General features: G+C 48.7%; 1 protein-coding gene across 8 annotated transcripts in view; it reads left to right on the top strand.

Moving 5' to 3' along the window:
• The window catches only part of SEC16B (SEC16 homolog B, endoplasmic reticulum export factor), a 49,812-nt gene extending 30,402 nt beyond the window's left edge, over positions 1 to 19,410 (top strand). For 6 of the 8 annotated variants that reach the window (XM_036916756.2, XM_036916754.2, XM_057507905.1 and 3 more), the window contains 15 exons: positions 672 to 753; positions 4,821 to 4,938; positions 6,093 to 6,204; positions 7,807 to 7,912; positions 9,529 to 9,669; positions 10,830 to 10,943; positions 11,682 to 11,751; positions 13,005 to 13,274; positions 14,061 to 14,128; positions 15,597 to 15,749; positions 15,882 to 15,974; positions 16,318 to 16,426; positions 16,544 to 16,617; positions 17,554 to 17,652; positions 18,287 to 19,410. In XM_036916756.2, coding sequence (XP_036772651.2) covers positions 672 to 753; positions 4,821 to 4,938; positions 6,093 to 6,204; positions 7,807 to 7,912; positions 9,529 to 9,669; positions 10,830 to 10,943; positions 11,682 to 11,751; positions 13,005 to 13,274; positions 14,061 to 14,128; positions 15,597 to 15,749; positions 15,882 to 15,974; positions 16,318 to 16,426; positions 16,544 to 16,617; positions 17,554 to 17,652; positions 18,287 to 18,355 — 1,678 coding nt within the window. In that variant the 3' untranslated portion in view covers positions 18,356 to 19,410. Of the gene's footprint in view, positions 1 to 671; positions 754 to 4,820; positions 4,939 to 6,092; positions 6,205 to 7,806; positions 7,913 to 9,528; positions 9,670 to 10,829; positions 10,944 to 11,681; positions 11,752 to 13,004; positions 13,275 to 14,060; positions 14,129 to 15,596; positions 15,750 to 15,881; positions 15,975 to 16,317; positions 16,427 to 16,543; positions 16,618 to 17,553; positions 17,653 to 18,269 lie in introns of all 8 variants that reach the window. The other 2 variants (XM_036916757.2, XM_036916758.2) reach the window with 2 other exon arrangements.
• The last annotated feature ends 1,401 nt before the right edge of the window (positions 19,411 to 20,811 follow it).

Here is a 20,811-nt window from a genome sequence, read left to right as displayed (position 1 = left end):
TGGGCCATTGATTTTTGATGGGGCCCAGTGAATTGTGAAAAATATCTCTTACTGAGTATGTTGAAATCTCAAATCAGCTATAGAGCTTATTATATACTTGTTAGGCATATCCCATGGTTTATCATCAGCAGGATCATTTCTGGTCCCCATTCTACACCTCTTTGGTTACTGAAAATGGCTATTAAGTGCTTGAGAGTAAAAGTACTACAGACCAGGCCAGTGATGAGCCAGAAAAACAGCCTGGAGCGCTGGGGCTTGGCAGGGAGGAGGGCGGCTGCTGGGCGGCGGGAGGCCAGGGTGGCCAGGAAGGGGAGGCCCACAGAGAGGGCATTCATGTTGATCCAGGGTCTTTAAAATGTTGGGGGGGGGTCATCTCTGTGGTGGACGAAGGCCTACAGAAATGGTTACTCAAGAATTAGGGCATCATGCAGCAGTGCCTAGATGGTCCCCCAGCGAGGACCTCTGCCCTGGGTGTGGGGTGGAGTGAAGAGCCTTGCGGTCCCCTCCGAAAGTGGGGGGTGGCAGAGGCAGGACGGGAGGGCAGAGAGAAACCCACTTTACAGGGGAAGCTGCTGAAATGAAATAGAAATGTACAAGGCTTGGGGCCTGGCTGGCAATGGGCGAAAGGCTCTCCTGGCTGGGTCCCCGCTCACGGTCGCCTCTCTCTGCAGCTTCACCAGCACACTGGCGCTCAACGACCCACTGCAGACCCTCTTCCAGCTCATGTCGGGGAGGATCCCACAAGCAGCCACGGTACCCTTTGTGACAGGACCTCTCAGGGTTTAGGGGTGGGGACTGTGCATGAACGAGGTGATGGCTTTAAAAACTAAAACACTAGTTTGTTAACCACTTACCATGTGCCTGGCCCTGTGCTAAGCACTTTGATTCATATTATTCCACTTAATGCACAGAGGTAGGAACTAGTATCCCCGTTTAGATCACAGAGCCAGGAGCGGTGGGGTCAGGATCAGTCCAGGTCTCTGATTCCAAGGACCTTGCCCTTTCCACAATACCACGACTGCCTGCTCTTCCCTGAGTGGCAATAGAACCCGAGGCTGCTCTGCCCCCCACAGCAGGACTGCCCTCCTTTTCCACCATTGCACATTGATCCTTCAAAGTCGGACGTATTAGAGTTTACATATCACCTACAGTTGGATAAGGCTCAGGAGAAGTCTGAGGCCAGCTTGATAATTTTTCCATTAGAGGAGACTGATCTTTTTGCCCTAAATTATTCCTTCCTTATTTTTGAAGTACAGTAACTTTACTAGGCTGTATTTTAGGGTTGACTGCCTGAGTCAGTTTTTGGCAGGGGGGGCACAGCATGCTCTCTTAGTATGCATTCGTATCTTACAGTACAGGAATTTTCTTGATTTATATTCTTCAATATTTGTTGTGTTCCATTATTTTGGTCTTCTTTTCAGACAATTCATGTATATACATTTTATTAATATATGTAAACTGTGTGCATATACATATGTGAATTATAAACAGCTGACCCTTGAACAATGTGGGGGTTGGGGACCTGACCTCCCATGCAGTTGAAAACCTGTGTAAAACTTTGACTCCCCCAAAACTTAACTGCTAATTGCTACTGTTGACCAGAAGCCTAACCAAAATGTAAATAGTCGATTAACACAATTTTGTATGTGATACCTATTGTATATTGTATTGTTACAATAAAGTAAGCTAGGGAAAAGAACATTTTATTAAGAAAATCATAAGGAAGAGAAAATACATTTACAGTATTATACAGTATTTATTGAAAAAAAATCTGCATATAAGTGGTCCTGTGCAGTTCAAACCTGTGTTGTTCAAGAGTCAACTGTATATAATGTTCTCTTTAGTTAAAAAGAACTTTTTTTGTTTTATTTTTTTCTTCTCCCTTGCTTTGCTCATTTCCATCCTGTGTATCCCCTCCTGTGTTGTTCTCAGTGGCTCTTTGCTTTTGTGTTCTTTCCATTTTTGCTGTTACTTTTTCAGATTGTCTTTCCTGAGCTCTGAGGTCACATTTATCTTCCCCTGTTGCCCTCCTTCTCTCTCCCAAGCTCTTGTAACTTTGCTTTAGGTTCTTGCTTTGTAGAAGAAATTGTTTCATTACTTTATTTTTGCCTGAGTTCATGATGAAATGTTTGATGACCATTCTTTGTTTTGTGGTAACCTTTTTCTGGTGAATGTTCTTTCTTCCTCCCATTTATTTTTCATGTTACTTCCTTCCTTGTATCTTTACAGTATATTTGTACAGATTCTGTGCTTGTTCCTTTACAGGAGTCAAGTCTCCCCTGAACCAGTTATTTGTGGCAGGTTTGTGCTGGGGAGGGACCAGGGCCGTTTCCAGGGTATCTGGCATCTTCTGCATGACCCAGAGTTTTCTGTGAGCATATGTGTAGTGTTTGCTTCTTCCTGGCTGAAAGAGATGGCTGTGGGATCTCCTGAAAGTGTTCCTCACTTTTAGGTGAGAAAACTGGGAGCCCAAGGTCATATACCAATACAGTATTTGATCCTAGAGTCTGAGAGTGTTCTAGCATGGCCGCATCCAGTAGAAATCAGCCTCCTCCTGAACTTGCCACTGTTCAGTCTCCATTACTTTGGCAGCTTTTCTTGTATTTCCAGGCTTTGATTTTTGCAGACACCTAGTTTTAATGAAAATGAACTTCACACTTTTGCTTTTTTGTTCTTCTTCTTGCTTGTGGACAATTCCAAGAAAAGAAAAGATAAATGATGACTTTCATGCCTTATCATCAAGCCAACTGGCTGTCTTGGAACACAGAGTGCCCTTCACAATGCAGCTGAATGGCCTGTGCTCTGCCATGAATTGGCATCATGTCATGAAGCACTAAATGCAGGAAATGATGTCATCAACTTACAGTTAGCTGGGTCTCCCTGCAATGGGGGAGTTAGCTAAGTGTTCCTCACTTTTAGGTGAGAAAACTGGGGAGCCCAAGGTCATATGCCAATATGGTATTTGATCCTAGTGTCTGAGAGTGTTCTAGCATGACAGCATCCAGTAGAAAGCTAGACTTAGTTGCTTATATAACAAATGGTGTAGTGGAAAAAGTGTGCCAACTGGAAAACACAGATGTGGGCTCCTATCAAGGGTTAGCCTTGACTCTGCTCCTACTACTGTGTGAACTTTGCCTTGTTACTTAATCTCAGAGCCTCCATTTTTCACTGTTGTGGGCATTTTGATGCCCTAACTGATAAAGTTACTGTGAAAATTAAACAGAGAGAATATCTGACCATATCAACCCCTTGCTTCGCCCATGGAAGGTCGCACTTGCTCTCCATAGATCTGCTTTAGAGTGATTTTTTTCCCTAGATCACCTGGTGAGGAGACAGAAGAATGACTTTTAAGTTCTTTTTAACAAGGGCTTTTCTTTTGCTGGTTCCTTTAGCTCCATGTTAAAGTGGGGATAATAATAGCACCCAGTGCATGTGACTATTTAGAAGCAAAATGCTTAGCACAGAGTATGGTTCATGGTCGGAGCTCAATTAGTGACAACTGCTATTGTGATTTATTATTATCATCATCTCATTCATACTGCATTGCCCAGATAAACAAAGAGTAACTATAAAATGGAGTTGGATTAAAGCACCATTTGTTCCTTGAGATAATTACAAAGACCAAATAAATGTGAATTGCTTTGACCTCTAAATCTTAGCTATTACTGTCAATCTCTTGCATTACCCATTCTATGTAACAAATTGGAAGATGGACTGGTTGGTCAGCGAATCCCCTCTTTCTTTTGCTGGACTTCCATGTATATGTGTGGGTGTGTATGTGTGTGACTGTGTGCATGGGTATTTACACTTAATTTGCACCTGTAATTTAATAAACTGCAAACCAAGTGTAGAGCACTATGCTATGTGCTTTACCTAATTATCTTATTATCAACATTAACCCTCTTAGGCAGGAATTATGATTTCCATTTCAGAGGTGAGGAAACAAAGGTTCAGAGACATTAAGAAACTTGCTCAAGGTCACACAGCTAGTAAGAAGCAGGGATCTTGTTGAATCCAGGTCCTGGGTTGTTTCTGTGACATTATGTTTTTTTAAATTAATATTCCTTGTCCTGAAATTCCCCTTCATTCAGGAGAAGGGTGGTCATAGCCCCACCATTTGTGAGGGGCTTCTTCCCGAGCGGGTGGCTCTGTTTACACTCTGCTGCCCCCTCGTGGATTTCTGCTGCCTCTGCATCGCCCCGGAGGGGTGGAGCACCGCCGTCAGCTGGGAGGAAGAGGAATAGGGATCATCGCTGGCTGGGTCACATGCCTTGGTTTTCTCATTCTTCAGGTGGCAATAGGAATTAGGGTTCAGAGGATTGTTGAAAAGATTAAATAAGGTGATGTGTGTGCAACAGCTCTGAAAAACCAGAAATCATTAGCCATTTGGCAAGGTTTTAAGGAGCCCAGTGTTCCCCTGACTTCAAGCAGGCTAATGCGGACTCGTCTCATGAGCCAGGGATGTGTGATCTTCTTCCACTGCAACATCAGGGATTTTTGGGGATTTTGTCCCTCGTTATTGGGGTTGGGGGTACCAGGAAGAGATCTGAAAATTAGTAGGTGACCAACAGTGTCATTTTATTTATCTAGCTCCCAGTAACCCTCTGTATGTATGTATATGTGTCTGCCTTTCTGCTTACCCATCCTTCTAGGAGTTTTGCTTTTTTAAAAAGATGACTTGAAATCAATGAATGGCAGCATTGCAGACAGTATAATGGGCTTTCCTCGAACTCCTCCAAATCACCTTTTTTTTTAACCTCCATTCTGGCCAGTGCTACCTTATTCAGGAAATCTTCCATTTTTTTTCTGCTGCTTTTCAGTGTTGCGGGGACAAGAAGTGGGGAGACTGGAGGCCTCACCTGGCTGTGATACTGTCGAATCAAGGTGGGGACCCAGAGCTGTACCAGCGTGCGATTGTCACCATGGGGGACACCCTGGGTAAGCAGAAGCTAGCACTGTCCCCCAGCTCTCCGTGGGGTAGCTGCAGGTGAGCCTGAAACACCCCATCCTTAGATCCTCAGGTTCTGTGTGGGGCCTGAGTGGGTGCTGCAGGCTTTCCTTTGACCCAGGAGCCTCACACTTTGGGGACAGAAACTCCAGGGAAAGGAGTTTGCCTCTCTGTTCCCGGGACTTCTGCTGCAAGCCAATGCAGACCTGTCCCTGGGGTTGGGCTGCTGTAGGCACCATGTCTCAGCAGCTGATTTTCCATCTTGGCCAGATTGCCCAGGAGAAGGAGTAAACACACGGGGCACTCGTCTCCTGCTGTGGTTAGTCGCACAGTGACACAGCTCAACCGGATAGGAAATTCTGATTTTGCCTGAACTACCCTGAGTAATTGTTTAGTCTTTATTCCTATCATCTCTCTTATAAACACTTAAGAGCTTTTGGATGTCCCAGATCAGTGGTTCTCGAATTTGGCCAAGGGGTAGGACATCTAGAACCCTCAGTTCTCTTTGTGGAACTTGCCGAAATCCAGCTCTGTTGGAGTAGCTTAGTGTAAGCTTGTGCCAAGTCAGATGGCAGGTGAGTCCCACCTGGGTTCCAGGCACTGTGCTAGGCACTTTACCTACTGGAATTAATTCAGTTTTGAGGTAATGGAAATGTATGGAAATGGAAAATGTATGGGAGAACATGTAAACCTGTCAGTTTGGTACTATGATTTTTATGAACACCAGAAAGTGTCTTTTACTGTTTGATGTTAGCAGGGGAAGCATCAGTGCCCCAGGAAGCCTACTTTAAACACTGCTGTGCCCGATGGCCCCCTCCTTTGCTCTGGTGTGGGCGTCCCTATTCACCTCTCACCTTCAGGAAGGACTAAAATGCTTTGAAAATTTGTAATAAAAAATCCATGAGGGGGAATATGAAATAGTGCCTTATTCTGGGTGAAGGGAATTGAAAGGTAATGTCTGAGGCCAAAAAGGCAGGTGTGGGGCTTGGGGTGTGTGACTCATGACACGGAAGCTCATTCCTTTATACCCATAAGGCTTCTCCCTCTGACCTGGGGGCCGCTTCTTCCAGCTCCCATCCCACTCAGAAAAGGGTCCCCACATGGGCATGTTCCACGACCGGGGCTAATTCTGCTCCTCCTGCAGCCGCGAAGGGCCTGGTGGAGGCAGCTCACTTCTGCTACCTCATGGCTCACGTGCCCTTTGGCCACTACACCGTGAAGACAGACCGTCTGGCCTTGCTGGGCAGTAGCCACAGGTATGTGATCTTCTGGGAGAAAGGGGATAGGAAGGACGTTTTCTCCAGGACACTGTTTTAGCCCTTGTTGGGTTTCTTGGCTAGGTTTCCATTTTCTTGTGTGAATTTCAGCTACCGCAGGTCCCCTTTGGGAGGATTGCTTTCTGCACAGAACAGGCAAGGAGATGCCAGTGGAGGCAGTATCACACCACCAGGGGGCCTCCGTGCTCCCGAAAGCCGCCCCCTCGTGCCTGTGGGTTGTATTGTGCCCCTCTCACCACTCGGTGGCGCCCTGGCTCCATGACCAGAGACCGACAGAATGCGTGAACGCGGAGGCTTAAGGCTCTGGGTTAGGCAGCCCCAGGCCTGTTCTCAGAAGTGCCCTGGGCAGAAATGGAAAACGGAAGAAGTTATATTTAGCTCCTACATCCCCACCACTGACTTGGCACACAAGATACCCAAAGCCCCCACCTGTCACTTATTCTGCTGGCCTTAACATTGGGCGTTTCACACAGAAGGGCCCCAGTAAGTCCCTAGACAAATGGACAAAATGACTCATTTGCTTTGTAGCGGTCCCAGCCTCTGGATCTCTTTTTCCTCCTCCCGTTAATAGTTAGGATTTCCTAAACTCCTATGTTGTGCCAGTCATTTTATTTGCATTATTTCCTTTAATCATTACAGATTAATCCTGTGAAGGTGTATTTTTAATCTTCACTTTATAGAGGGGGGTAACCAAGGTGCAGAGAGGTTAAATACCTTGTCCAAGGCTATGTGGGGTCAAGTGGGACTTGGAATCGGGCCATCGGGCTGTAAAACCCCTTTAACTGCGGCACGGAACTGCCTGCCTCCGTAGGGATGCACTGGCTCGTGTTCTCTCAGGGTCGTGCTCTCCGACAGCACACAGCTGGTCAAGGAGCCTCTCTCTGCCGAATGTGTGCCAACGACTGTGTGGTGACCGTGTAGGTTCTCAGGTTCCTCTTGCAGGAGGAAGTTTCTGGAGAGCTGGTCCTAACCCCAGAGATAGCCCTAGGGACTGCGATTTCAAACCCCATGGCGAGCTGTTGAGGGGCAGGACTGGGGGTCCCTCAGATCTCATTCACCCAGTCTGCTCCCTCCTTGGCTGAGTGAACATCGACACAGGGACTGTTGCTTGACCTTTGCTCCACAGCCCCCACTCCCTGCCACGCCACCTGTGTTCAGTGCTCTTGGTGCGTGATGTGGCTCCCTCTCTTACACCCTTTTGCTTAGGTGAGGGGTGGCCTTGCACAGGTGCATGTGCTTGGCGTTCAGGGCACCGAGGTGCACCCAGTGCCCGAGCCGAGAGGGAGAGCAGTGTGCCCTAGGTGGCCCTCCAGCAAGGAAGGCAGAGGACCCCGTGCCCATAGTCTCTGCTCCGTGTGGTGCAGGGCTCTGTTCTGTTCCTTCCCCAGCCTCTAGAAGGTGGGGCAAAAGGAGGCAGAACATTCGCTCTGGAGTCCCGGCATCTCCTTCCTCTCTTGGAGCTGCCCCAGGGATCAGAAACTCTACCATGAATGGGAGGAGCACATGCTTGGCTGTCTGCTGGCATTCAGATTCCCCATGACCCTCCCCTCATTCTCTTTTATTGTTATTCCCTGATTTTAGTCAAGAGTTTTTGAAATTTGCAACCACTGAGGCCATTCAGAGGACAGAGATCTTTGAGTACTGCCAGATGCTGGGCCGTCCCAAATCCTTCATCCCTTCTTTCCAGGTAACTAAAGCCACACAAGCCACCAGCCTGGCCATGTCAGATGGCTGTGCTCTGCTATATGGCACATAGTAGCCAGGCTAAATCATCTACCAGATTTTCCTGCTTAGCTTGAGCATGAGAAGGGGTAGGGTTTCTTTCAAGGTCCCTAGAGGTCTGCATTTTAAGATACGAAAGCAAAACACTGCAGGGGCCTGTCTGCTGGAGGCTCCTGACTCTCTTCTGACACGTGAAAAGCATGCCGGCAGCACAGGCTCAGTGCCCGCATCTGCTCTGCTGTCCTCTTCTCTCCAACCAGCCTGCTTCTCCACAGCCCCCGCCACCCTGCCAGGAGAAGGAGCTGGAAGGCCACCCGATGGGCTGCGCATCCTTCTCCCTCTCCTGGCCTGCTCCTCTGATCTTTTTGGATGCCTGTCTTTAACCCTGGAGGTTCTCCCCTGCTCTGTCCTTGGCCCTCATCCTTCAGCTGTCAGGTGGTGTCCACATTAGAGGTTCTGACCTCTCTCCTCAGCTCTTCCGCTCGGTGCCTTCTTGTCACCGTCAGTCCCTGGAGACTCCTCAGTGCCTGTGTGGAGTCTGCATACGGCAGCAGTAACGTGTGCCCACCTTGTGTGCACACCCCCCACAACACAAAATACAAACAAAACCCTGAGAAGGAATGAATTCCTGGGTATAGGGAAAGGATCCCATTCGCGTCTTCTTCAAGAGTCTCCCTGGACTCACCTTTCCCTTGCCTGACGGCTCCTGCAGGTACAGCCTTTCGTCTTTTTTCTTTAGTCAGCCCACCTCTCAGTTACCTTTGGGCTGAGAGGGGTGAGATTAGCTGGTTTTTGTGGCTGTGTTTTAGATTCCTGGCACTGTTGTGCTTTTAGAGTATTATTCCTAATCCAGTGAGGCAGACGTGATTACCCGCTTTCACAAAAGAGGAAATAGGTTCAGAGGAGTTACACGCTGTCAGCTCACATTCTTACATACATTTGTCCTAAGTATTAGATGTGGATGATCTCATTTTAGTTTTTCCAACAACTGAGAGGTAGATAGTGTTATTATCCTGGTGCTCTACTGAGGAAACTGAGGCACAGAGAAGTGGGGTGACCAGCCCAGTGCTGCACACGCAGGATGGAGCTGGGGTTTGAATCAGGTCTGTCTGGTTGCCAAGCCCTCATGTTCCATCTCGAGCCTGTCACTCAGGCTTCTGTGAAGTTTACCTGTATTTGCCTGTCCTGTCCCTTAGACTTTAAACCCCTTGCCTCAGAGAAATTTTTTCTTCTTTTTTATGTCCCCTGGTGCCTGGTCCTGTGCCCATGTACACCGGGCTTTCCAGAGTTGTGGCCTGATAGGAAGTAGTCTGGTGCATCTCTGCCGTGACCAGGGCCTAGGGAGATTGAGCTGATGGGACCTCCATGCCTTTCTCTGTAATACAGGAACTGCAGGCTGGGTTTGCAATTGTGCCCATACACAGATAGGATGCCCCAAATGGCACAGAGTCCTCCTGGATATTCAGATGCCAGAGTTAGCGGGAGCTGGTGGTCAGCTGACTTCCAAAAAGCCTTATCTACGTTTCTCTCTTTCTACCCCTGTCTGGATGGACTAGTCACTGGCCCTGTTCCTCTTCACAGGTGTATAAGCTCCTTTATGCTTCCCGTCTGGCAGATTATGGCCTTGCGTCCCAGGCCTTGCATTACTGTGAAGCCGTTGGCACAGCCATCCTCAGCCAGGGAGAGAGCAGTCACCCTGTTCTATTAGTGGAACTCATCAAGGTGAGCTTCTCAAAGCGTTCTCTGCAGGTGTTTTATCTTCAGTGTTCAGAGAAAGCTATTGTAAAGCAGCTTAGAGTCCACATTTCATCTTCTTTGAACGTGCTGTAAGACTGGAGCCTATGGTGGGCTTTGGCCACATGTGCGTGCCCAGATGTGATAAGCAGAGGCCTGAGAATGCACAAAGAAGGAAGCTAGGGGCGGGGCAGTGGGCTTGAAGGATTGGGAAACAGGTGTGTGCTACTGGGGGAATTCATTTCTGCACCTCCTTTACTGGTACAGTAAAAACGCATGTTATGGTGAACTGTTCTAATGATAACAGCTGGGCTTAGAAAATAAATTTCAGTGATTTCAACAGGAAATTATCCTTATTAAAATGTTTTTAAATGCACGGAGTATTTTATCACATGTGGGATACATTTGAAAAAGAACACAAAAACATACCAACTTTTAATTCCTAGGAAAGAAAATAATTAGGGAAATAGTTGTTCCAATTAATTGAAGAAAAATCCATTAAGTGGAGAGTAAAAAAGCAGCCTACCATTAATTTTTGCTTTGCTTTTGAAGAGGCCTTCCAAAGTGTTCGATTCTGTAGCCAGTAAGAGTTGTGGGGCTGAGCCCCCTTACCCTGAAATTCCCCAGCAAGGGTGATGGTGGTAGTGAGCTCAGGCACCCAGAATGGAGGAGAAGGAGAGTTTTGAGATGTAATGATGGAATAGTCTCGCAGTATAAAGCGGTCCCTTGACCAGCACAGGCGTCACTTGGGAACTTGTGAGAGATGCAGGCTCTCAGGCCCCACTCGGACTGGTGGAATTGGAACTAGCATTTGAACAAGGTCCAGGTGGTTCCCATGGACACGAAGTTCGAGGGGCCCCGGCACCGAGCAGACAGCATTGCAGGCTGGAAAGCTGAGAAACAGCTCCTCCCTGGATTTTATTTATTATTTAACACCAAGATGGGTTACTTGTTTACTTATGTTGCAATTTTGGGCCCATATCTGCTGCATTTGCCATCTCTCAGTTATGCTTTATAACCCAATGTACACGTGAGTTGTCCCTCTTCCTCCTTTCCTCTGTCCCCGTTTCTTTCCGTCTCCCTTACTTTTCTTTCTTCTTTCCCCTCTCGTGCTGCCGGGCCCTGGCCTGTCTGGAAACCTGGCACAGCTGGCGGAGAGACTGAAGCTGTCAGATCCCCTGGTGCTAGAACAGTGCCGTGGAGCCGGGCATTCCGAGCCAGACTGGCTCCTGCACCTTCGGAGGCGGCTCACTGAGCTGGAGGTGCGTGGGCGTTGGAGTCGGGTTTGCGGAGGGGGGCTTTGTGCCCCTGTTTGCTCCCTTAGACACAGAGTGGGCGGGCACTGACCTCAGCAAGCCCCCGGCCCCTTGGAGGGCCACGAGGTCCCCCAGCACCCAGGAGACCCAGGCACAGTCCCACCAGGGAAGGGTCAGCGCTCAGCTTCCTGACTGCTGCCTCCCTCCTGGGTGGAAAGGGTTTCCTGTGTTTGCCTGTGTGAGATAGTGGGGCCCTCTTCCAAATCCTCCTTGCCACCCTTCTTTGCGGTCCCAGAAAAGACATTTTATGACCACCAAAGCTTCCGTCTCTCTGTTAGGAACAATGGATCACAGTGGACCCGTGTCACTTTCATGTAATGTAGGGCAACTGCTGAAAAGACTTCCGGGCCTTCCCTTTTTGTTCCGACAACTGCTGGTAGTAATTGGAACAATAATTGGAGCAGGGCTTCCTGCATTTTCTTTTTGCACTCTCTCTGAAGAAAGGACAGGGTGCATTTTGCTAAGGCACACAAGGCCCTTACGCTGCCAGTGGGCCGTATGCTCTGGGACCCAGGCTGGGAGGTAGGAAGGGCTGAGACCTCACCCACAGCCATCCCCCACATTCAGCTGAGGCTCCTTGACCTTGTCGCTCCCTCTGAAGTTTCTTTTTGACTTGTTAAACCACTGTTCCCTGTTCTTGGTTGTGTTTGTGTGCTTTAAAGGATTTGACTTTGTTTTAAACAGCAAAAGGTAGCAGGAGACACTGCAGATCTTCGTTCTCACTCAGATATCTTGGGAGCCAGAGGAACAACAGGTATCTGGGCTGATGGGTTGAGTGTGTAATAGCTGACTCTCAGGATCTGATTATACAAGATAACAGAATGTAAAAAGTATCCACCCTTCCCTTCCTGGAGTTCCTGCCTTTACTGTGTAAATCTGACCATGGGTCCAGGCACCTTCCCCACCCAGCAGTGGCCCGTCACAGCCTCCTGCACATCTGAGTCCCCACATCGTTAGAGTTTTGGCTTCACGTTCAGGTTCTAATACTTGTTGGATTGCATCATTATCTAATTGTTTCACCTGTGTCAGGACTTCTCCCCAGCTGCACGCATTTTTCCATGCCAGAAATGGCGGATTATGTGTATGTCATGTTAGTGTTGGGGATGTAGAAAATTCACAGGCTTTTTGAGCTATTAATCACCACACACGTGAAACGTGTTCCAAGGTCTTTTCCACACATCCCTCCCTTCTCATGATGCCTCTGAGTGTTGGGTCGCCTGACATTAGTACCTCCAGTTAATTCCCTGCCCTTTTCCCAAATGACACCTCATGTCAGGGTCAAGACAGGCTTCATCCCTTTACTTCCAGTCATTTCCCAGCCTTTTAGTACTTCCTTCAGGAATGAGGAAGGGGAGGCAAGGAAGGGCAGGCCCTGGCTTCCGTTTCCCAGCTTTGCTGCGGTGTCACAGCATCTGTGAAGGTGAAGGACGGGAGGGGAGCCAGGGTAGGTATCTCCCAGTGGCCACTTCCCCTAGGAAGCAGCTGTGTCTCCCGTCAGCCAGTCCAGCGGGTGGGTCAGCCGCCCGCAGAACCCTGTGACCTTGGCCAATCGTACACATCCACACCTTAGTCTGTGTCCTCGGCAAACTGGCAGAGCCAGAATGATTACCACCGATGTCCCTTCCTGGGCCGATGCTCTGATCCTTTAAGAGCAAATCCATCATTTCTGCAGTTCTGGTTTGGAACTTTCTAAGTTTCAAATACCTAAGCCCATTAGGACGTCCTTAAAGGAGAAAGTTTATCCAAAATGTAAAAAGTGTGGACTTTAGTGAGAGAGTAATCTCTGCTCTCCCGACCAGCTCAGAGGCCATCACGGTGGTGGGCATAACTGTGTGAACTCTGGGTCACAAGCAGCAGGTTGTCCCTGCCGTCACAGAAATGGTAGCCACTTCGTGTCCTGTGGCTGCTCTCCACAGAGGACGTGGGCAGGAATGTTCCTGGGGTGAGCAGTTCAAGCAAATGCCACCTGTTAGGTCTCACATCTTCATCTTTGTCCCATGTCCTTAGAAAACACTTCATACCAGGAGCCTTCGGGACATCCAGGCAACTCGGAAGACCTGAGGGACCGCTCAGCTCTGTGGCCAGCAGCGGAGCAGACAGGCCCAGCCCAGCCCTTTCCCCACCAGCCGGGCTCCTACCCGGCAGGAGGAGGTTCGGGGCAGATGGGGGTCCCAGTGCCTCTTTACTCGGTTCCTGAGAGGCATCTGCCAGGGACTGGTGGCAGCTTGCCAGTCTCAGGGGCCTGGAAGGAAACCCCACAGACATGCCCTCCCCCTGGTAAGACGAGCCTGCCAGGATGGAGCCTTGGGGATGGTCTTGGAGGGGAGGAAGCGGGTGAGGGAGGCGCAGAGACCTCAGCCATGGCAGGGCTTCCCTGTATCCAGAGGAGAGTGTGCGCTTCATCCTGCCTGCCTCCTGTGGGGATGAGCACAGCAAGACCACCAGCAGACACACCTGCCCTCCCCTTGGAAAACCTAGTTACCACAAGGCTGCGGGGTGGGGAAGGGAAAAAAGTGCCATGGGCACCTTGAGCTTCAGTGTAGACCCTCCTCTTCCTGAAGTCCTGCTGCATCCAAGAGGCCTACAAGGCCTGTGCTTCTGTCCTGGCCCAGGTTTCTCCAGGCCCATCAAGCCTTGGACAGCGGGGGCTGAGTGTGGATGATTGGTGCTCACAGAGGCCAGGGATGTGCTGGAAACCAAACAGAAGGGTTAGAGCTTGGACCTTCTAAGATAAGGTCCTGTCCAAGATGGGAGACTCAGATGGAGGGGAAGATCGGGGAGGATCCCTGGATCTAGCTTGAAATGGCCCTAATTTCCAGGATTCCTAAGGAATGACCTTGGCTGGGGTGGAGGCTGGGTGGCCAGCATGTCCTGGAGCACCCGGAATTGAAAGCATTTTGCAAGTGGACTTTGCATCTGCTGTGATCCACTTGGGGTTTGGGGCTCTGAGCTACAGTTGCTTAGCAGTTAAGAAAGTCAACTGTTTCCTCATTACCCTTCTTCCAGACAGATGGAGAAAATAGAACTTCAAGTCACTCTTTCTGTTTGCATTCTGTGCCATAGGGGAGAACACAAGGTTTCAAGAATCCTTCCAGCATCCTGATGGTCAAAAGCTTGTCTCCAAACCACAGGTGGGGAGACCCGGGTGGCTTGCCATCGAATGTTCAGGCTTTTACTGTTTGCCTTGGTTTCTCAGCCACACGCAGACCCCTTCCTAAGCTCTCTCTTCCACACTGCATCTTGTTTGTGCTTGCTTTCTGCACCAGATCCTGAGTGGTGGGGAGGAGGCCGTGCTCCTGTTGATGATCAGTCCCACCAGCCTGTGCCTGTGGCCAGAGCAGCAGCAGGCTGGGCTAGTTTTGGCCTCACAGATCGGCCCCCTCAGATGCCCTCTTCTTACTGTTGAACCAAACACTGTTGGCGCTCTGCCCTGTCATAGAAGAGTCTTGCTATTTATTACGATTTTTACTTTGCTTATGTCCAAGAAGGACCTATGGCAGCTGTGTCTTTTCTCCTCGGTGAAGCTGTAAGGTCTCAGGTGACCATGTCAATGAATCTTTCTATCCAGCTGCTGAATGAATGAGCCCCTTTCCCCAGAAATGGGCATCGCTGGTCCCAAACTCAAGATGTTCTTTAGTTTTACCTGGTTGGACGTTGCCATCAGATAACTTTCTCAAGTAGTAACCAGGCTACAGGACTTGAAAAAGCTTTCAGGTTTTTTTTTTTTTCTGACTCAAAGTAGTACATTATTGTTATAGAAACCTTGAAAGATCAAATGTCATATAAAGAATCAAACAAACATCATTCATAATCCCACAAATATTTTGGTTATTTCCTTCCAATGTTTTTCTATGTATATGCACACACATATATACAGACTATATAGTATACACATACATATATATGTACATATACATATGTACACATTTTTAAATGGTTAAGAACGTGCATATGAAGCTTTCCTATTTTTTACTACTGTAAAATATTTTCCACGTCATTCGTAAATATGATTTTTAACATTGGTATGATAAAATCGATTGAATGAAAGCACCATCTTTCATTCATTTATTCATTCACAAAAACTGAGTTCCTCCAGCACACCTGGGACTTGTACAGGGGCTGGGGACACACAGGGAACCAGGCACATCCTCCCCTGATGGTGCCTCCATGTGGTGGAGGTGACTACAAACAAAGAGCTGTGCGTATGAGGGGTTTTACTTTGGTTGGGGTGGCCTGGGAAGGCGTCTCTGAGGAGGCCTTGAGCAGAGGTTGGAATGGACAGTGGGCATGAGCCGGGTAGGGATTTCGGAAACAAGTGTTCAAGGCAGAGGGACGGGCAAGAGCAAAGGCCCTGAATGGGACTAAAACCCCCAGAGGATTGGGGACAGTACCAGGGCTGGGGTCAGGCTCTGGCCTTGACCGGAGATCTTGGGCAAGTCCTGTCTCATGGCTACCCCACTGCTCATCAGCAGAGCATGATCCTGAAGGACCATGAGCCACCAATTCACTGAGCAGGTCAGGTGGGGGAGTCTAGGTAACCGTGCTTTTGTAACTGCCGAGCATCATAAAAACGTTGGTTCTTATTCTCTTTAATTCCAGGCGCCACTGATTCCCAGAGCGCGGAGTAGGTCCGAGAGCTCCAGCGTTTCAGTCAAGGAGGACGAGGGGGAGACTTCTGATGAGGCAGACAAAACATCTTCCCAAAATGCGGCACAGAGAGAAAAGCCAGGAGATGTGAAAGGGCATAGAAAGGTGGGGACCTGGACGGTGGAGCAGGCCGGGGAGTCTGGGCCCGGTCACGGCCCTCCCGCCTCGCCGCCGGCACAGGGGTGGGTTAGCGGGAGGGGCGCACGGGAGCCGCAGGACCTCCCCTCTCCCCTGCAGAGCTCCGGGTTCGGCTGGTTCAGCTGGTTTCGCTCAAAGCCCAGCGGCAGCACGTCAGGGGAGGAAGACTCGTCGGACAGCCCCGACGCTGAGGTACCCTCGGGGGAGGCCAGGGTTTCCGGGGGGTTGCCCAGCACCTGCCAGGGTCCTGAGCTGGCACTGGACTCTGAGTCTGGAGGAAACAGAGGTTTCGTGATGGGCGACCATGGGACATAAACTGGTCCTGTGAGGATGAAAGGCCTTAAAAGTCAGGGTGAAGAATGTTAACTTTAGCGGGCCAGCAGTGATTTCGATTCTTGAGCAGAGGAATGGCATGAGGGGTTTGGGGGGAGCACCCCAGCAGCAGGCGGAGGCCCCGTGGTGGCCATTACAGGCACCCAGCAGGCCAGCATGGCTTGTTAACTGCCAGCGCTGCCTGCCTTTCTCCCCTGAGCAGGACGCCCCCAGAGCGCCTTCTCCCCCCGAGCCTGGCCCGGGCCTCTCCCTGACGTCGCTCCCAGAGCCCCCGTCTCTGCTGGGCACCAGCACCTTCTCCAGGGGCACAGGTACTGCCAACATTCTCCAGGCCATCTGTGGTTCTCCCTGTGCTCCCTGGGGGCCATCTGGAAGGGGCCCTCCTCAGTCCTGAGCCATGGAAACAGCTCTGACCCAATGCTTTCTAGGTGGGGGTGAATTCCGAGGATCACTGTCCAGCGGGGGCACAGCTGATGGTACCGGGGGCTTGTCTGGACCTGAGGTGAGCAGCCTGGGGCCCCAGCAGAGCCTGGGTGTGTGAGGTCTGATCTTTCACATGGGAGGGGAATATGGAGAAAGCTTCTGCATTCGTTCGCTAGGGCTGCCGTTATGAGGTGTCACAGACTAGGGCGCCTGAGCAGGGGGCTTGTTTCCTCGTAGTTCTGGAGGCCAGAAGTTGGAGACCAAGGTGGCGGCAGGGTTGCTTCGGCTGAAGCAAGGCTCCTCGTTGGCTTGTAGACAGCCGTGGTCTTCACATGGGCTTCCCTCTGCGTGTGCCTGTGTCCATGTTTCCTCTTCTTATAAGAACACCAGGCAGAGTGGCTTAGAGCCCAGCCTCATGACCTCACTTTACTGTCACCACCTCTTTAGAGACCCTGTATCCAAATACATTCTGAGGTCCTGGGAGTGAGGATTTCAGCATACGAAGTTTTGGTGGGGGCACAGTTCAGCCCATCACAGCTTCCATAGGTGAATTCTAGAGAACGGCCTCTTCTCCATCTCGGGAGTCAGAGCCTGCCCATGTTCCTGGCAAGGGCCATCATAAATTCTCAAGGAATCATTTCACTTGACATGAAATTCATGGTATGGATTTCATGTCAATTGCTAAGAAAACATTTTTATTTCTTGCAGACTGGTTAGAGCACTCCTGTAGTATTTTAGGTCTTTCAAAGAATATGATATTATTTTTTATGATGCTATTAGTGTAATTTAAGTGGCTTTTACTTCTTATGTGCTCTGGGTACCCTGAGCCTTGGTATTGCCACCCCAGACCCAGGAGTTGGCTGTGCTCACTTGAACTATGTTTTGCTTGAGATTCCCCGAGTTTGTATTGAAACCCTCCCATCTGCTCTTGGCCAAAGCTGATGCTCAGGGAGGCCCTTGATGTTCTGGAATCAGAGAAGAGACTGATAAGCTTTTCTGTCATTTTCTGTCACAGGGCGTTTCCTCTGAGATTTACTCCAACCCTGGTGTTCTGCTTCCCCCACCTCCCTTGGAAGGGGCAGTTCCTCTCTACAACCCATCTCAGGTCCCCCAGGTAAGGTAGCCCCGAGGGACAGGAGTTAGGAGCACACGTTCTAGATTAAGAAGACCCAGGTTTCTAATTCTAGTTTACCACCTACTGTAGGTTGAGTCCTTGAACAGTGACTTACTCTAAGTCTCGGTTTCTGCATCTGTAAAATGGAGTTTGTAGTAGCTACCTCATGGGAGTTGTGAGGATTAAATGGGAGGATGTATGTGGAAGGGCCTTGCATGCAGAAAATGCTCAGTGTTGCTATTATTAATATTGCTCTTGACCTTTCATAAGTCTCAAGACTTGAGAGACACAATTAGTGTTGGGATCAGTGGTACGGATGTACCATCGCTCTGTTGTCAGGGTGAGGAGATCATTGTAGACTTTGAGAGGAGCCAGCCTCCCTGCTCCTCAGTGACCTGGGGCAGACTGACTGTTCTCATGATCACTTGGCCTCCCCTTTCTATAAAATTGAATTTCTTCTGCCGTATTTAAGAGGAGAAGGTATTGGGTGAAAGTGAATAATTTGATACCACTGTGGGAAGTCAAGGGTAGCTGAAGTGTTCCAGACTCTCAGGCTGCCCCGCGCACTCCAGCCGTCAGCCTGGGGGAGTCGCGCCTGGGGCTGTAATCTCGCGCAGTGTTTGTTCTTTTCCAGCTCTCCGCTGTTACTAGCCTGAACCGGCCAAGTCGCCTAGCTCAGCGCCGCTACCCAGCCCAGCCATGAGGAGAACGACTGCCCAGCCCAGACTGGTCTCTCTGGAGCACAGCTTTTGTGTTGCTCTCCTTTCTTACTCTCCCTGTTCCTTTGCCATACTGGGGCCCCCAAGAGGGTTGTGCTGGCCTATTGCTTCCCCTGGGCATGGAGAAGGCAAGGGGACAGGGGCTTCCAGGACACAGCTCAGCCCAGTCTCTTAGGACTAGCTTCAGAACGGTGGTGATTACTTCATCAGATGGGAAAGCTGGTATGCAGCGGACTGGAGGTGAGCAGAGCACCGTCTCGGCAGCACTTAGGATGGGGGTTTCAGATCCTCAAGACGGTCATACCACACAGACCCCTGCTGGAGTCAACCGCACCACTGGGCTCTGCAGAGAACATTTTTTAATGTGTGTGTGGTTGACGCGCAGAGCATTATTCTGGACCAACTTTGACTTCTTCCTCAGTCTTAGTTACAGACCAGTTCATGGCTCTAGGTAGCAAAAGTTTTATACTGGAACTTGATTATTGCTTCCTGTTATAATTCCCTTGTCACTGACATTTCAGCAGTTTCTTTCTTGGTCCTAGTTTTGAGCACATTTTTCTGTGGTTCAGATTAATTATATTTCTTACTTTCTTAGCTGGTCCTATTTTTCCCATTCTGGCATCTGGCTATCAAGTTAGATTGCTGTAGGCACCACATTGTCATGGTAACTACTGAACCTAATGATGCGGATGGATGGAACATCAGTATAATAAATGATGGAAAAGGTTTCCTAAAAATTCACCCCTTTCATGAGCAAGGAGGATTGAGTGCCTGATACTGTTAAAAGCTTCCTTCCTACCTCAGATTTTGGCAAATTTATGTTTGGAGGGTCACTGGAACCAGAGAGAGGAGGGGGACATCTTGGAAATTTCCATTTCTCCTTTGAAGCCCAAAATAGGAATAACTCTTGCAGATTTGCTGAAAATTCCTCCTCACAGAGAACATTTTTTTGTATGTGTAATTGTACATACAGGTTTTGTACTCTAATGTACTATGGTTCTAATGTTATAGCAATTAAACCTGATAATTTTATAGCTAATGCTCTTCTGGCTGAGTTTTGCAGAGCTAGAAAGCTGAGTGGTCTCTTCCCTGAAGTCCTTCTAATAACAGTTTGCTTGTGTGATAAGGTGCCATTAGTTGGGAAGAGCCCTGTGTTAAAGAAGACTCTAGGGACTGATCCTCTTGACTTCCAAATCTACTCTCATGTTAATTTTTCAATTAAAAAAATATGGACAAAAGCTCCTCTGATACAAATTAGTCATCTATTAACTAAATATTGCATATTCTGTTCTCCAAGAAGTTTATTCATCTCTCAGATTAAATTAGGAAATGTATGCATAAGTGTTCTGCTCCTAGAAGGCCCTCAGAAAATCCTGTTTCCCTTCTTCCTTAAAACACTGCTGTTCCTTCAGTTTGGTATGCTGACACCCAGTGGCAGTACTACAGCAGTAAGGTTTAAATTTCATAGAACCAAACTGTTCATAGAGTTGAATCCTGGCTCGTATACAGTTCACCTTGTAACCTTGGACAAGGTCATGTAGTTGTCCTGTGCTTCAGTTCCCTCATCTATAGAATGAGGATGATAATTACAACAGTACCTATCACATAGGGACATTACATTAATATTAAATGAGTCAAGCTCGTAGAAAGTATCTGAAACATGCTAAGCACTATGTAAGTGCTTTTTTAATATGAGTATACAATCTAAGAAGTAAAATCTTGGCTATTTTATTGCTTGCCTACCAGATTAAACTATGGATTTCTCATTTTTGATATCAGTGTATAATTGAAAGCTACTTCTCAATATGTGTCCTTAGTACTAAGCCAGTTTTTCTTCCCGTATCCGATCTGCCATCAATGCTAGTCATGCAGCTTAGTGCCCCGGGAACAATGACATAGGGAAAGTATTACCCCATAAAAAGAAACACTGTGGAGGAGAGTGAGGAGAGGAAGGCAAAGACCTCAGATGCTTGTGTATTCACTTCTGCCTCCTGCTGGGATTATTCACGGAAAACCAGTGACCACAGTGTCAACAAAGCCCTGAGCTTAGTTGTTTTCCAGGCAGAGGGATGTGCAGCAGTGAGCACATTTCTGAGGGCGGAAGTCAGGGGGTCTGTGCACTAGAAAGGGAGGAGGAGGTCATGGTATTTATGCTAATTCATGATTGAAAGCCTGTGCTCTGGCAAAGTCAGAGCTCATCCATTAATCTGTACATGGTTACAACAAGTTCTGTTGTCCATTGGTCAGGAAAGAGCCCTCACTCAGTTGGGTCCAGTTAAGGGTCTCATGAACTGGGGTCACTCAGAGTTCTTAGCTGTTTATGAGCTTTTTTAAAGTGGTAGTGAGGTTGCTTAAGGTCACGAGCATTTGACAGCTTCAGCTGGTTAAAATCACTTGTGGTGAAACAAAGCAAGTGGAGATGGAAGGAGAAAACGTTTCT

The sequence above is a fragment of the Manis pentadactyla genome, chromosome 9 (assembly GCF_030020395.1).
Source record: "Manis pentadactyla isolate mManPen7 chromosome 9, mManPen7.hap1, whole genome shotgun sequence".
In the NCBI taxonomy this organism is placed as follows: Eukaryota; Metazoa; Chordata; class Mammalia; order Pholidota; family Manidae; genus Manis; species Manis pentadactyla.
This window is presented reverse-complemented; position numbering and strand designations above follow the sequence as displayed.